The 16,468-nt window shown below is 35.7% G+C and overlaps 2 protein-coding genes across 3 annotated transcripts in view; one reads left to right on the forward strand and one right to left on the reverse strand.

The window, feature by feature from the left end:
- Positions 1 to 16,468, forward strand: part of LOC140743187 (uncharacterized) — a 109,010-nt gene that overhangs the window by 33,816 nt on the left and 58,726 nt on the right. The gene's annotated exons all lie outside the window — the stretch shown is intronic.
- On the reverse strand, positions 948 to 11,803 carry LOC140743190 (uncharacterized). 2 transcript variants are annotated; one of them, XM_073074257.1, is made up of 10 exons: positions 11,696 to 11,803; positions 10,637 to 11,583; positions 3,977 to 4,072; positions 3,475 to 3,853; positions 3,285 to 3,353; positions 3,085 to 3,171; positions 2,612 to 2,692; positions 2,419 to 2,499; positions 2,217 to 2,312; positions 948 to 2,093 (listed from the first exon to the last, which is right to left on the reverse strand). In XM_073074257.1, the coding sequence occupies exons 5-10, from the start codon at positions 3,330 to 3,332 to the stop codon at positions 1,860 to 1,862; spliced, it is 627 nt and encodes a 208-aa protein (XP_072930358.1). In that variant the 5' UTR covers positions 3,333 to 3,353; positions 3,475 to 3,853; positions 3,977 to 4,072; positions 10,637 to 11,583; positions 11,696 to 11,803; the 3' UTR covers positions 948 to 1,859. The 2 variants fall into 2 exon arrangements, with proteins under 2 accessions (XP_072930358.1, XP_072930357.1); XM_073074256.1 differs by having other exon boundaries at positions 3,595 to 3,853; positions 11,696 to 11,802.

Raw genomic sequence — 16,468 nt, forward strand, 5'->3', positions numbered from 1 at the left:
TCTTGTTCAAAATTTCATATTTTTAGAGCATTTTATTTTCATATGTGTGTTTGTCATTATCAATGTTACAGATCATTTTGTCAAAGTTGATGATAGGTTAGTATGTATGAATGTATAGTTATGTATGAGTGTATGTTCACTTACTTCGTTTTGAATGTACAACGGATTTGTTCTTAAATCTGCTCTTCTCCTCCTTTCCTCTTCTGCAAGTTGCCGTAAACGATTGTGAAAAAGCCTTTTTTTTAAACTGAAGCAAACTGTAAGTTATCTGATATTAAGTGATAAGTGATGACTAATATCTATTTTTTAACTTAAAATAGAATAGGAGTTTTATTGCAAGTTAAATACAAAATTCTTCGCGTTTTTACAAGTAGATATTTACGACGTACCCGACGACGTGGAAGTGACGCGGGGTTATGTGGGACTTTTACCGCACTAAAACCCCCCGGTGGCCGTCCTCAATGTTTGTTGGAGAACTCCGGGATCTCCGACGAAACGCAACCGAAGGCCTCCAAGCGCGATGCCCCGATCGAGCTCTGCCCTGGGGGAGCAGTTTTCGCTCCTCCCAAACTATCCGGTGTTCACGACGGTATGCGACCACACATACCGCCGTCCTTCCCGGGGACACTTATAGGACGGTTCGAGCTCCCACTCTTGCCACGCCCAACTCCGGAAGCCCCCTTTTAGACGCCTCTTACGACAGGCAGGGGATATCGTAGCCCTATTTTAGTCCAGGAACTACAGGGACAAACCTATAAGGACCTGCTATTTTTTGGCGTTTTTCACTTTATCTATTGAACCGTAATAGATGTTACAGTTGAGTTACATTTTCACAATGCATTCTATGGCTGCTATAATATAAATTAGTAAATATAAAAAACACATGTTTTTTTGGTACGGTTCGATCATCATCATCGAAGTGCGAATCGAACTGTACGAGTTCGATTCGCACTTCACCCATTATTTGTATTGAAGTTAAATTGAAGTTGGAATTGAAAACTTCTTTTGTCTCGAGAATAAAAACAATTGACGTCGCCAATAATAGCAGGGAAGCCCAAGAGGGGATTTCGAGAGTGACTCGAACGCGGCAGATTAAGATATGGGAGATACCTTACATCCTATAGAGTATCTTAAACCATCCATTTGGGGGGTTCGCACGGGGAAAATATCGTGAAATCTATAGTAGCTTAATTACATGCTGAAAACAATAAATTTATAACAATCTGACGATTTGAGGGTGGCGTTAGGGAGTAATAAGGTTGCAAAAAAAAATCGTTACCTGGACATACTTGAGCGCGGTATTTTTTTTAATATAAAGGAAATAATGCTAGAAAACGGGTAACATCAAATTTATTACCACACGTTGATGTAGTGAAAAAACAGTCATTTAAAAAGAAAATATGTACATACACTATCTGATAGCGTCACTTATTAGCATGAATCCCTGGAAAGTAATGGCGTATAACAAGCTAAAGGAAAAGGCAAATTTTATGGTAAATACATTTTTATTTCAAATCGTCGGTTAAAAAAGACCCCTCCACTAAATCGTCAGATGAAGGGTTATGAGAAGTAAAACATCAGCTGGAATTTCCTGTATAATAATCTTACGCCCTCGAGTGTGTCAAGATAACGATTTTTTTTTGCATTTTCGAAGAGTCACTGACAGTCTTTCGAATCGAATCGTCAGTCTTTCGAATGGGCGACTCATCTGGTGTAACTTAATATCCCCTTTTGAAAATCTAGTGCACTGGTGTAATTTTTTTTCTCCATTTTTACCTCTCGTATGGCTGCAAACCAGCAGATAAACATATTTCTGCTGCGCCTTGAGTATGTCCATCTGACTCATTTTTTTACATCTTTTATGTTTTGATGAGTGAGTGACAACTAGGAGAAAGTGTCAGTGTACTCTGCGTGTCAGTTGATGACGTCAGCTGCAGCAACTGCTCCTTCTGTAGTTGCTGCAGGTGCTCTTTCTGTTGCAGCTGCTGCTGTAACTGATAATGCAGTTCTTGTTGGCTATTAAGATCTGCACTTGACTCCGGTACTGGGAAAGTTTGGTATCGACTAGTTTGTGATGCTGCACTTGACGAGATCTGAAAAAACAATCGAAATAAAATTCCACCCTCATTATTATTAAATTATCAAATTAAAAAAATGGCAGTATTAAAAATTTTGCCTGCATATTCGTTTTCTTCCATAGCTCTAACTTAACTTACTTGTTGTTGTTGAGAGCGAAGGTTTTCATTTGATGTCTCTGCTGATAATGAATCATATGCATAGACTTTTGCAGAATTACTTCCATTCGCCGAATGCTGAAAATAAACACCAAATTACTTTTATTTTCCTTTTTTAACCATATAACAAATACATAAATAATAATGTACTACTTAAATAAAACATATTTTATTGTATTCTCACATGTTGGTAGCGAGGATCATTGTTTTGTTCTGTTGCGGACGGTGGTTGATGTGAGACACTGAAGAAGTTATTTGCCAAGAACTGAAAAGGAAAAAATCTCTATCATATCATTTTCTCTATTGTTTGTAACATTAACCAAATTTAATGAATTTAAAATGTGGTAAAGATATGCATACATATCTTTCAAACTTACTTGTTGTTGGTAGTGAAAGTCTCCATATGAGTTCGGCGGGAAATTTGATTGGTACGGTGGTGTTGTATCAGTTGGGGAAAACTGAAAATAAATCCTAATAAATTCCCTTTCCCAGTGTCAACTATGTAAGTTCATTAACCAACAATACATTACTACGGAATTTAAATATACTTAGTATTTGTTTCTCTGACTGAAAGATATTTGTTGTTAATGGGAGCGAGCTGAATAACAAATATATTTCTTTTACCCGACTGCGAATGATAATGTTTTGCGAGAAAATGTATCTCGTATGTATGTATATCTCATTCTTTCCCAATTCTTCAGCCCAAACGGCTTGACTGATTTTAAGTAATGAGGCTTCGTCTTAACTGTTGGAGTGTCATATGCCATGTTTTGAAGCAGTCGGGCTGTTTGTTTTTATACACACATACATACATAATAATTGCTACTTTATTCCTATAATATACACTTACGTGTTGTATGTTAGGGTACATATTCGGCCGTGTTGGACATGGTGGTTGGTACTGATAAGCATTTGTAAAAGGTGGGACATTGGGTGTCTGAAAATTAACACATTATTTTATTCCGTTCTAAGTAATAATTCCGTTCTACTATGATTTTTTTATTCCGTATCATAGGAAAAAACTTTATTTTTACTTAAACATTAACTTACATTATGTCTGGACAGTGGTCTGTTTCCATAAAAATCTGTAGGGTCCATGTAATAATTATTCGGCGGTAACTGCAAGAGAAACAATCATTAACTCCTTTCCATATTGTATTTATTAAAATAACTTTAAATCATCGAAGTTTGTGGAGTATCAAAAAACGTAAAAATGTGGTTTTCCATTATTCCAACTTACCCATTGTGTGCCAATAACAGGTGTTTCTATTTCGTGTGTTAATTGTGATTTGCGCCCTCGCCGCCTCTAGAACCTATCTCACCTCTTGAACCTCTTCCACCTCTTGGACTTAAAACTTACTTGTTGGTCTTCGGAGTGTACGCTTGAATTTGATGTCACAGACGATGTTCTGAGTGAGTGACAACTAGGGGAAGTGTCAGTGTACTCTGCGTGTCAGCTGCAGCAACTGCTCCTTCTGTAGTTGCTGCAGGTGCTCTTTCTGTTGCAGCTGCTGCTGTAACTGATAATGCAGTTCTTGTTGGCTATTAAGATCTGCACTTGACTCCGGTACGGGGAAAGTTTGGTATCGACTAGTTTGTGATGCTGCACTTGACGAGATCTGAAAAAACAATCGAAATAAAATTCCACCCTCATTATTATTAAATTGTCAAATTAAAAAAATGGCAGTATTAAAAATTTTGTTTGCATATTCGTTTTCTTCCATAGCTCTAACTTAACTTACTTGTTGTTGTTGAGAGCGAAGGTTTTCATTTGATGTCTCTGCTGATAATGAATCATATGCATAGACTTTTGCAGAATTACTTGCATTCGCCGAATGCTGAAAATAAACACCAAATTACTTTTATTTTCCTTTTTTAACCATATAACAAATACATAAATAATAATGTACTACTTAAATAAAACATATTTTATTGTATTCTCACATCGCACGCTTAATCATATACTGACACAACTGAAAAAAGACGTTTTTCGAGAAATCGCAAAAAACGATTTAGCAAACCTGACTTACCTTACAAAATGGCTTATTACTCGAAGAAAATAGCTTTATACACTAGTAACAAAAATAAAGGGATATAAAAAAAAATCCAAATTTTTGGGTTATTTTCAACAAGCTGTAACTCCGAGGAAAATGGTCGTACAGAAAAAAATAAAAAAAGCAAATTGTAGCTCCAAGTGCCTAGTTTTCAGGTATGACCATGAAAAATTTTTGTCATGGCCAGGTCTGGAGAAATCCTACGAAAACTACCAAAAAAAATTTTTTCCAAATTTTTTCCCGTCTAAAAAAAGGTCCACGGGCTTAAAAAAATTTTTTTTGATTGTTTCGTTCAAAAGCTCTTTTAGAGAATTTAATCCTCTTTAATTTGCCGTATTCAAAAAGCCTGTACGACGATTTGCCGCGGAGTTATCGTCAATCAAAGCAAAAAAGTTTTTTTGACTTTGATATTCAATAACTCCGGAAATAATGATCGTACAGGAAATCAAAGGAGGGTTTTGAAAACTGCACGATATTCTCTATAAGAAAATTTGAAAAAAAAAAAAAAAAATTCAATTTTTTTTCGAAATTTTCTCGATTTTTTTTTGACTGCTGTTTTACCGCCGGCATTAGCGTTACCCAAAGCGTACCACGTGGAGGTTGCTCGGTCGGATTTACGCTTCTGTGTGTGTGTGTGTGTGTGTGTTTGTTTGTGTGTGTGTGTGTGTGTGTGTGTATGTATGTGTGTGTGTGTGTGGGGGGGTGGGTGTTTGTCTGTCTGTCTGTCTGCAGCTGTTGAAGGACTTCTGTACGCACGGCAGTAACAGTTCAGTACCGTGTATTGCCACCTCTGTTCCGAATCACAGCTCGTAAGCGCTCTTGCATGTTGACGCATCGTTGAATGTCACGTTGCGAAATTCCTTGCCAACAACGTAACAACGCTTGAGTCAACTGATGAAGATTGTGCAGTTGCGGATAGTCTCGCCGCAATCGACGCCCAAGCATGTCCCAAACATGCTCAATTGGGTTCAAATCAGGACTCATAGCTGGATGATTAAGCGTTGTTACGTTGTTTGCGCGGAGAAAAGTTCGCGTGCGAACTGCAGTATGAGGACGAGCATTATCCTGCATCAAAATGAACCGTCTTGCTCCCATGCGTGTGCGCATAGGCAGGACGTGTGGTCTCAGAATCTCGTCGACGTACCTGTCGGCAGTCAACGTCCCACGAACGATGACCAACGGGGTTCTGGTATTGAAGGACACGCCTGCCCACACCATGACTGATCCACCATTAAAAGCCGTAACTGGTCTCGTAAAACCATCCCGATCTCGTTCCCCACGACGGCGCCAAACGAGAGATCGTCTATCGCTGCCATGAAGACAAAATCGAGATTCGTCAGTCCATAAGACACTGGTCATAGGCACACTGGAGCATAGGCACGCGATTTGCGCGTCGCGCTCGTAGTCCTTGCTCTCGAAAGCGATTTCGGACCGTTGATGCCGAGATGTGTTGTTGGGGAGGACGTTGTCGACGATTGCGGAATTGAGGAGCGATCGTGTGAGCATGGGCAGTAGGGTTTCGACGAGCTTCGCGAATGATAGCTCGATCATCACGCTCGGTAGTGATTCGTCGTCTACCTTGACCCGGACGACGATCGTAACTTTGAGTCGCGTTGAATCGGGCATAGGCACGACTGACAACAGACTGACTCACTCCCACAGAAGCTGCTACTTCCACCTGACTGTAGCCCTCTTGAAGGAGGGTAACAATGCGAGCCACATCTGTGGCAGCTAAATGTCGGCGAGGCATATCAAAATGCCAAAGGTGATTATCGAAGAAAAGTTTACAGAAAATTCACGAAAGAAATTTAAACAAGAAAGAATACAAAAAATTTAAGTTTTGTGTGAAGAAAAGCCGAAACCCGCGGAGGGTATATCAATTTGTTTTTATTGAATTTTTAAAATGAGATTTGAAACTAAGGCAGTTGTAGCGGTCAGAAAAAATTGAATTAATTTTTTTTGACAATAGTGGAGCATTCTGAAGACGTTAAAAGAAAAAAAATTTTTTTTTTTCAAATTGTTTAAAAAATCAATCTTTTTAATCGAAAAAATAAAGATTTTAGAGAGAAAAAAATTTTTTTCATTGAAAAAATGAATAAAAATCACAAAATTGGTCATAATGGTGATTTTTGCAAAAACAAAGAATTTGAAGCTTCGGGGCACAATGAAAAAAAAAATCGCAGCGCTTTGAATTTTTGAGGGATTTTAGGGGACACTTTGAGGTTGAAAAATTACCGACGATATCCTTCGTTCATCCATTTTATCCAAAGCTATACCAAGTTATCCAAATATCCTTAATTTTGCGAATTTTTGTCTTTTTTTCAGTCCGAGTTTTCAATTCAAAAAAAATTTTTTATCTTAAAAATGTTTACATTTTCTTATAGAGAATATCGTGCAGTTTTCAAAACCCTCCTTTGATTTCCTGTACGATCATTATTTCCGGAGTTATTGAATATCAAAGTCAAAAAGAACTTTTTTGCTTTGATTGACGATAACTCCGCGGCAAATCGTCGTACAGGCTTTTTGAATACGGCAAATTAAAGAGGATTAAATTCTCTAAAAGAGCTTTTGAACGAAACAATCAAAAAATTTTTTTTGAAGCCCGTGGACCTTTTTTTAGACGGGAAAAAATTTGGAAAAATTTTTTTTTTGGTAGTTTTCGTAGGATTTCTCCAGACATGGCCATGACAAAAATTTTTATGGTCATACCTGAAAACTAGGCACTTGGAGCTACAATTTGCTTTTTTTATTTTTTCTGTACGACCATTTTCCTCGGAGTTACAGCTTGTTGAAAATAACCCAAAAATTTGGATTTTTTTTTATATCCCTTAATTTTTGTGACTAGCATATAATGAAATAATGTATTGTAGGGATAGTTGATAAAGTGAGTATTGTATTTGAATATAATTTTTAAGAAATTTAGATATTTTACTATAAATTAATCGGTTAAAAAAAATCCTCAAGATCCTTAATAAAAGAATCAAAAACATAGTAAAGTTCAAAGAAAATACTGAAAATGCTACATAACAGTAGCCTTTTCAGCATTTTCTTTGAACTTTCGAGAACTTTTGATTTGAGGCTAACGCCTCATTGGTGGTAGGGGGCTGACACAGGTCAGCATTTTATTTGAACTTTAGGTACAATACAATTTACAATTGTTTTGTACAAACAATTGTGAATTGTATTGTACCTTATTGCAATGCAAACTTTAACTAACAATAAATCTTGTATACAACAACAGTCAAGTAATAATTAACTGTATGTCTACTTTTATGTAGTATTTGACTTATACGAGTACATGAATGAATCTTAATACTTAAGATATATTTTTTGTATTGAACTTAATACTCTTACAATATTCAAATTGTGTACTGTGAAAAACAAATTGTGTACTGTGATACCTAATCACAGTACACAATTTGTATATAGGTAGTACTGTACTTTAAAATCAACTCTGAAATAAACTTTGACTCCTAATAATGTAATTTATAAACTTTATAAAAATAAAGCAGTAAAAACTTATCCTAGATTATAATATTAACGAATTAAACTTAACGAAGAGATCAATATTAAATTTACAATATTAGGAGGCACTTTTTATTTATAATCTAAAAAAAACCGTAAATCTGAATAAAAATTCTCAAGGAAATAGCAACAGTCACACTTAGTATCATCTCTTTAACAACACGATAATACCTAATTGTACTTATTTATTATTAATCAAGAGATCAATTTTCTCAATATTAGGCACTTAATCATTACAATACTAAACTTAACATACAATTTGTTTGCACCTTGCAAGTATTCACCCTGATTACAGAATCGTATCATAAAAATCTTTATAAAAATTGGGTATAAATTTTTTATCAAGTAACTCTTTTAAATCCTTCTTTTTATTTTCACCGAGCTTTTGCTTGCCCGTGTATGCTTTTACTGTTGTCAGCTCTGATAGGGGATTAAATTTTTTTCTCTTGTTTCTTACGTTTATCTTTGCAAATTCTGCATCTATGTTGTATGATGTTTTCACATAGAATGAAAAAGGTTCCCTTTTTATCACTTTTATAACTTTGATATCATTCCATGATAAAACATTTTTATCTTCAGTTTCATTAAAATTGTATCCCCAATTTTCCTGCAGTTTTTTTACGTCTAAAAATGGGTCGTATGTAAGTTCGTGTACGCGGAACATTTGACCAGTCTTTTTGGCATTTTTGATAATGGCTACATATTGGTGGGGGCAATAAATTGGTCCTGATTTTAAATTCTTTTTAATTTATTTTTCGATCAGGCTATGAATATTGTCACCCTCATTGTGAGTGTGACCTTTAATTAAAATTTTGTGTGTGATTGATTCTATATTCAGGTGGGTTACAGCATAGAGATAAAGCGCTACTATATATTTATTCTTATTTTGACCGCAGCAGTTGTCTGAATACAGAATCAAGTTCAGGCCATCACTATTACTAGCAGTTACCCCTGCTTCACAACATAGTCTCTCAAAGCAATCCAATAAACAGGAGCCTATCTCATTAGCACCGCGTTTGGCATCAGTTTCATTCCAAAAATAGCAGTCTACATCAGTATAGGAATCTTTCATCTGGGCTTCAACTTTTTTGTTTAAGAGTGTGATGGTAAAGTTATAACTATTTAATTTCGATTTGTAGTAAAAAGCTGATGTATCGCCTCGTGGCGATTGTAACACCGCCTGCCAGTCGAACACTAAAACTTTATTTTTGTCGTCTATTTTGCAACGGTCATCATATTTTTCATTACGACTTAGCTTTTTTTCTTTTATATGAGCTAAATACTTATCATGAATCATACTTTTTTGCTCTGCGTTTGAATTTGTGTACTGTAGACATAGATCGCATTGGTCTTTTCGCGGACTAAAAAAATGAAATATTATATTCCTTAGAAAATGTACGGTAAAACATGCAATACTTACCATAGGGCTTACTGTTCTTCTCTTGCGCTACCTTGAAGTCATTGAAGAGATCTGTAATGGTTTTGCCCCCGTCTATGTATTCGCGGGTTTGCCTTGTGTAGTGTGACGGAACCCTTGGTATTGAGTCTATAAAAGTTTTAATGTCTGAAATCAGTGTTTCATCAGTAGTGGTGTGGTTGTCGTGTTTACCTCTTCGATCATTTTCCAAAACTCCATGGTTTTGACAGTTTTGGATTACTGTACGAATAACCCGATCGGATATATTCAGCGTACCAACAAAAAATGGTTTACAGACCCGGATTGGTCCACCATTGACTATAAAATGAAAAGCTTTATTAGCTTGCCTCGGGCGCATGGCGTTGGTATATTTATACCTAGGAGTGACATCGGACATACAAGACTGAATAAACGAGCGCTGCTGATTGAGTTCACCAATATTCCAATAAGCATCAAAAATAGCCTGTCTTTGAAGAGATGTAAACTTTTCATAACATTTAAGCCTGCTGTGCAAGGTGGTTTCAGTTCACGAGCTGAAACAGTTTTCTTTTTCGAAGTCTCATAAGATCGTCCAGAATTTCTTAGAATTTTATTTGAGTTTTGTTTCCATTTTTGAGGATTACTTGTGCGCTTTCTACCTTTCTTCTTAATAATCTCTATTTCTTCTTCTATGTTAAGTTCGTTCATTTCAGAGTTTTCAATTTCACTTGTTTGTTGTTCGTTTGTTGACTGTCCATTAGCTGTAGTATCTGTATTATTGATAGTATTATCATCCACGTGATCGGAAGTAGAAGGTTTTACCACTGTATCATCATCAGAAGATGAAGATGAGGAACTGCTGGAACTGCTGGAGCTGCTTGAACTGGAGGATGAGGAGCTGCTGGAGCTAGATGATGATCGACGTGATGAAGGATGAACTGGTTCTATTTTCTTTCTTTTTATTTGACTTTCATAGGTTGGATCGTCATTGTCACTGATATCTGCACTGATTTCACCAGAATGTACGGCTGAAACATTGTAGTCAACTTGGTCTCTTTTACGGCTAGAATATTTATGATTATGATTGAGCTCGCTTTCAAAAAAATCTTTAGCATTGTAATAACGCTTGTTTTCAGGTTTATTAGTAATATCACATAACAATGTATCACATAACAATGTAAAAAAGAATAGTTATTTAAAGATTCACGCAATTCGAACCGATGGCCATTGACAAAATAAATGACGAAATACAAGGTTTAAAAAGTCATGTTTCATCTAGTATTGACAATTGCACCCCCTAAGGTGTACCTAAAATAGATGATGTCGCGTGCGCAAATCTAGTTTAAACATAAAATACCACAATAAAAAGGGATAAAATAAAAAAATAATTAGAAAGAATAAAATAATAATTACGAGTAGGTACTTACCTCGACATCAACTGCAACATTCTGAACTGAACTATCTCCATCTATGTCAAACGCCACTTTGTTGCTATCGGACGTATTATTTTGAATCGGAGATTGACTAGGGTCTGGGTTCAGAATGGGATCTTGAATTTGAGCTTCCTTATCATCACGAGAAGGGTCACTTGTAGAATTTATCAATTCCATTATCTTTTTCGACCTTGAAGACATTCTGAAAAAAGTTAAGTTACTTTCTTATTTCGTTTAAACCAATTATTTTAATCTATAAGTGACACAAGATCTAATATGCATTCAACAATTTTATACCAGACAATTGTGTTTTATAAAATAAAGAATCATAACAAAGTACGACTTTAGATTTCAAGAACACTTTTGTAAAAAACTGACCTAACTTCTAAAGCCGCCAAAACACTACCGGCAAAACGGAACAGTTTTATAAAATATAGGCATAATACACAATCAGTCAAAGAATTGTTAACATGTTTTTGTATAAAACAGAACTAACACTAAATAATTCATGAATAGTTCGATCCTATTTTGTACTAAATAGGCATATTTAACAATTGGTCACATTTTTATAAATAATTTCAATAAAACATACCTTTGATTTTTACACAAAAGCGACTTAACTACTAATATGACACTATTAAATAAAAACACGAGATATTCACGATCCTAGTCCTTGACGCATACTGATATCTGTCTCTGTCTCGTAAAAGCGTTTGCCGAAACGCTTGCGTATGAAAGAGACAGATATAGGTTTAACTCCTCCTACAAACAAGATATCAAAAAAATTCCGAGATCGGCCGAAAGAGGGCGTTAAAATAAACTTCTTGGTATACTTAATTAAACTTTGACCGAAACACTAATCGGTCAGTATATGATGTTATGTTTTGTTCTGTTGCGGACGGTGGTTGATGTGAGACACTGAAGAAGTTATTTGCCAAGAACTGAAAAGGAAAAAATCTCTATCATATCATTTTCTCTATTGTTTGTAACATTAACCAAATTTAATGAATTTAAAATGTGATAAAGATATGCATACATATCTTCCAAACTTACTTGTTGTTGGTAGTGAAAGTCTCCATATGAATTCGGCGGGAAATTTGATTGGTACGGTGGTGTTGTATCAGTTGGGGGAAACTGAAAATAAATCCTAATAAATTCCCTTTCCCAGTGTCAACTATGTAAGTTCATTAACCAACAATACATTACTACGGAATTTAAATATACTTAGTATTTGTTTCTCTGACTGAAAGATATTTGTTGTTAATGGGAGCGACCTGGATAACAAATATATTTCTTTTACCCGACTGCGAATGATAATGTTTTGCGAGAAAATGTATCTCGTATGTATGTATATCTCATTCTTTCCCAATTCTTCAGCCCAAACGGCTTGACGGATTTTAAGTAATGAGGCTTCGTCTTAACTGTTGGAGTGTCATATGCCATGTTTTGAAGCAGTCGGGCTGTTTGTTTTTATACATACATACATACATAATAATTGCTACTTTATTCCTATAATTTACACTTACGTGTTGTATGTTAGGGTACATATTCGGCCGTGTTCGACATGGTGGTTGGTACTGATAAGCATTTGTAAAAGGGTGTCTGAAAATTAACACATTATTTTATTCCGTTCTAAGTAATAATTCCGTTCTACTATGATTTTTTTATTCCGTATCATAGGAAAAAAACTTTAGTTTTACTTAAACATTAACTTACATTATGTCTGGACAGTGGTCTGTTTCCATAAAAATCTGTAGGGTCCCACTTGGTTAGCGCGGTGGTCTATGGCCTAATCCTTCTCACTCTGAGAGGAGATCCGTGCCTAGCAGTGAGACAATAATAGGTTAATGATGATGAACAATATTAACAAGACTCGGTATTGGTAAGGTACTGCCATATAAAGAAATATCTAGCAGTATTTTCATGTTATGGATGGACAATTGCTTTGACTTTCGGAACACAGATAATAGGGAAAGTCTTAAGCTTTGCCGTAAAAGAAGTGATGGGAAATGATTCCGAGACAGTTTTTTGAAAATAACATAATAATATAAGAGGATATGAAACGTTTTGTAAAAAATATGTGTCGTGATAAGAGAAAAATAATAGGTACCTCTCTATTTTGACCGGATGACACAGTAGATGGATTTCCAAATGTGTTTTCTATTTCCATCGGTACTGGTGTGATATTTTCGTATAGGCCTGGTAATTCGATAATCTTATCATTTTTCCGAGGCCTTCCGCGCCTTGTTTTTGGCGGCTGCGTACCGTCTGAAAGTTCGCCAAAGTTTGCCCACGCGTAAGACGTCATTAACGCTTTAAGAATCTCCTTTCTTTTCTTTATTTTAGATGAATTTTAGATTATGAATTCGGCGGGAAATTTGATTGGTACGGTGGTGTTGTATCAGTTGGGGGAAACTGAAAATAAATCCTAATAAATTCCCTTTCCCAGTGTCAACTATGTAAGTTCATTAACCAACAATACATTACTACGGAATTTAAATATACTTAGTATTTGTTTCTCTGACTGAAAGATATTTGTTGTTAATGGGAGCGACCTGGATAACAAATATATTTCTTTTACCCGACTGCGAATGATAATGTTTTGCGAGAAAATGTATCTCGTATGTATGTATATCTCATTCTTTCCCAATTCTTCAGCCCAAACGGCTTGACGGATTTTAAGTAATGAGGCTTCGTCTTAACTGTTGGAGTGTCATATGCCATGTTTTGAAGCAGTCGGGCTGTTTGTTTTTATACATACATACATAATAATTGCTACTTTATTCCTATAATTTACACTTACGTGTTGTATGTTAGGGTACATATTCGGCCGTGTTCGACATGGTGGTTGGTACTGATAAGCATTTGTAAAAGGGTGTCTGAAAATTAACACATTATTTTATTCCGTTCTAAGTAATAATTCCGTTCTACTATGATTTTTTTATTCCGTATCATAGGAAAAAAACTTTAGTTTTACTTAAACATTAACTTACATTATGTCTGGACAGTGGTCTGTTTCCATAAAAATCTGTAGGGTCCCACTTGGTTAGCGCGGTGGTCTATGGCCTAATCCTTCTCACTCTGAGAGGAGATCCGTGCCTAGCAGTGAGACAATAATAGGTTAATGATGATGAACAATATTAACAAGACTCGGTATTGGTAAGGTACTGCCATATAAAGAAATATCTAGCAGTATTTTCATGTTATGGATGGACAATTGCTTTGACTTTCGGAACACAGATAATAGGGAAAGTCTTAAGCTTTGCCGTAAAAGAAGTGATGGGAAATGATTCCGAGACAGTTTTTTGAAAATAACATAATAATATAAGAGGATATGAAACGTTTTGTAAAAAATATGTGTCGTGATAAGAGAAAAATAATAGGTACCTCTCTATTTTGACCGGATGACACTGTAGATGGATTTCCAAATGTGTTTTCTATTTCCATCGGTACTGGTGTGATATTTTCGTATAGGCCTGGTAATTCGATAATCTTATCATTTTTCCGAGGCCTTCCGCGCCTTGTTTTTGGCGGCTGCGTACCGTCTGAAAGTTCGCCAAAGTTTGCCCACGCGTAAGACGTCATTAACGCTTTAAGAATCTCCTTTCTTTTCTTTATTTTAGATGAATTTTAGATTATGAATTCGGCGGGAAATTTGATTGGTACGGTGGTGTTGTATCAGTTGGGGGAAACTGAAAATAAATCCTAATAAATTCCCTTTCCCAGTGTCAACTATGTAAGTTCATTAACCAACAATACATTACTACGGAATTTAAATATACTTAGTATTTGTTTCTCTGACTGAAAGATATTTGTTGTTAATGGGAGCGACCTGGATAACAAATATATTTCTTTTACCCGACTGCGAATGATAATGTTTTGCGAGAAAATGTATCTCGTATGTATGTATATCTCATTCTTTCCCAATTCTTCAGCCCAAACGGCTTGACGGATTTTAAGTAATGAGGCTTCGTCTTAACTGTTGGAGTGTCATATGCCATGTTTTGAAGCAGTCGGGCTGTTTGTTTTTATACATACATACATAATAAAATTGCTACTTTATTCCTATAATTTACACTTACGTGTTGTATGTTAGGGTACATATTCGGCCGTGTTCGACATGGTGGTTGGTACTGATAAGCATTTGTAAAAGGGTGTCTGAAAATTAACACATTATTTTATTCCGTTCTAAGTAATAATTCCGTTCTACTATGATTTTTTTATTCCGTATCATAGGAAAAAAACTTTAGTTTTACTTAAACATTAATTTACATTATGTCTGGACAGTGGTCTGTTTCCATAAAAATCTGTAGGGTCCCACTTGGTTAGCGCGGTGGTCTATGGCCTAATCCTTCTCACTCTGAGAGGAGATCCGTGCCTAGCAGTGAGACAATAATAGGTTAATGATGATGAACAATATTAACAAGACTCGGTATTGGTAAGGTACTGCCATATAAAGAAATATCTAGCAGTATTTTCATGTTATGGATGGACAATTGCTTTGACTTTCGGAACACAGATAATAGGGAAAGTCTTAAGCTTTGCCGTAAAAGAAGTGATGGGAAATGATTCCGAGACAGTTTTTTGAAAATAACATAATAATATAAGAGGATATGAAACGTTTTGTAAAAAATATGTGTCGTGATAAGAGAAAAATAATAGGTACCTCTCTATTTTGACCGGATGACACTGTAGATGGATTTCCAAATGTGTTTTCTATTTCCATCGGTACTGGTGTGATATTTTCGTATAGGCCTGGTAATTCGATAATCTTATCATTTTTCCGAGGCCTTCCGCGCCTTGTTTTTGGCGGCTGCGTACCGTCTGAAAGTTCGCCAAAGTTTGCCCACGCGTAAGACGTCATTAACGCTTTAAGAATCTCCTTTCTTTTCTTTATTTTAGATGAATTTTAGATTATGAATTCGGCGGGAAATTTGATTGGTACGGTGGTGTTGTATCAGTTGGGGGAAACTGAAAATAAATCCTAATAAATTCCCTTTCCCAGTGTCAACTATGTAAGTTCATTAACCAACAATACATTACTACGGAATTTAAATATACTTAGTATTTGTTTCTCTGACTGAAAGATATTTGTTGTTAATGGGAGCGACCTGGATAACAAATATATTTCTTTTACCCGACTGCGAATGATAATGTTTTGCGAGAAAATGTATCTCGTATGTATGTATATCTCATTCTTTCCCAATTCTTCAGCCCAAACGGCTTGACGGATTTTAAGTAATGAGGCTTCGTCTTAACTGTTGGAGTGTCATATGCCATGTTTTGAAGCAGTCGGGCTGTTTGTTTTTATACATACATACATAATAATTGCTACTTTATTCCTATAATTTACACTTACGTGTTGTATGTTAGGGTACATATTCGGCCGTGTTCGACATGGTGGTTGGTACTGATAAGCATTTGTAAAAGGGTGTCTGAAAATTAACACATTATTTTATTCCGTTCTAAGTAATAATTCCGTTCTACTATGATTTTTTTATTCCGTATCATAGGAAAAAAACTTTAGTTTTACTTAAACATTAACTTACATTATGTCTGGACAGTGGTCTGTTTCCATAAAAATCTGTAGGGTCCCACTTGGTTAGCGCGGTGGTCTATGGCCTAATCCTTCTCACTCTGAGAGGAGATCCGTGCCTAGCAGTGAGACAATAATAGGTTAATGATGATGAACAATATTAACAAGACTCGGTATTGGTAAGGTACTGCCATATAAAGAAATATCTAGCAGTATTTTCATGTTATGGATGGACAATTGCTTTGACTTTCGGAACACAGATAAGACAGTTTTTTGAAAATAACATAATA

This window comes from Epargyreus clarus, unplaced genomic scaffold (genome assembly GCF_041222505.1).
Source record: "Epargyreus clarus isolate Ecla_fem2 unplaced genomic scaffold, WU_Ecla_fem_2.2 ptg000007l, whole genome shotgun sequence".
NCBI lineage: Eukaryota > Metazoa > Arthropoda > Insecta > Lepidoptera > Hesperiidae > Epargyreus > Epargyreus clarus.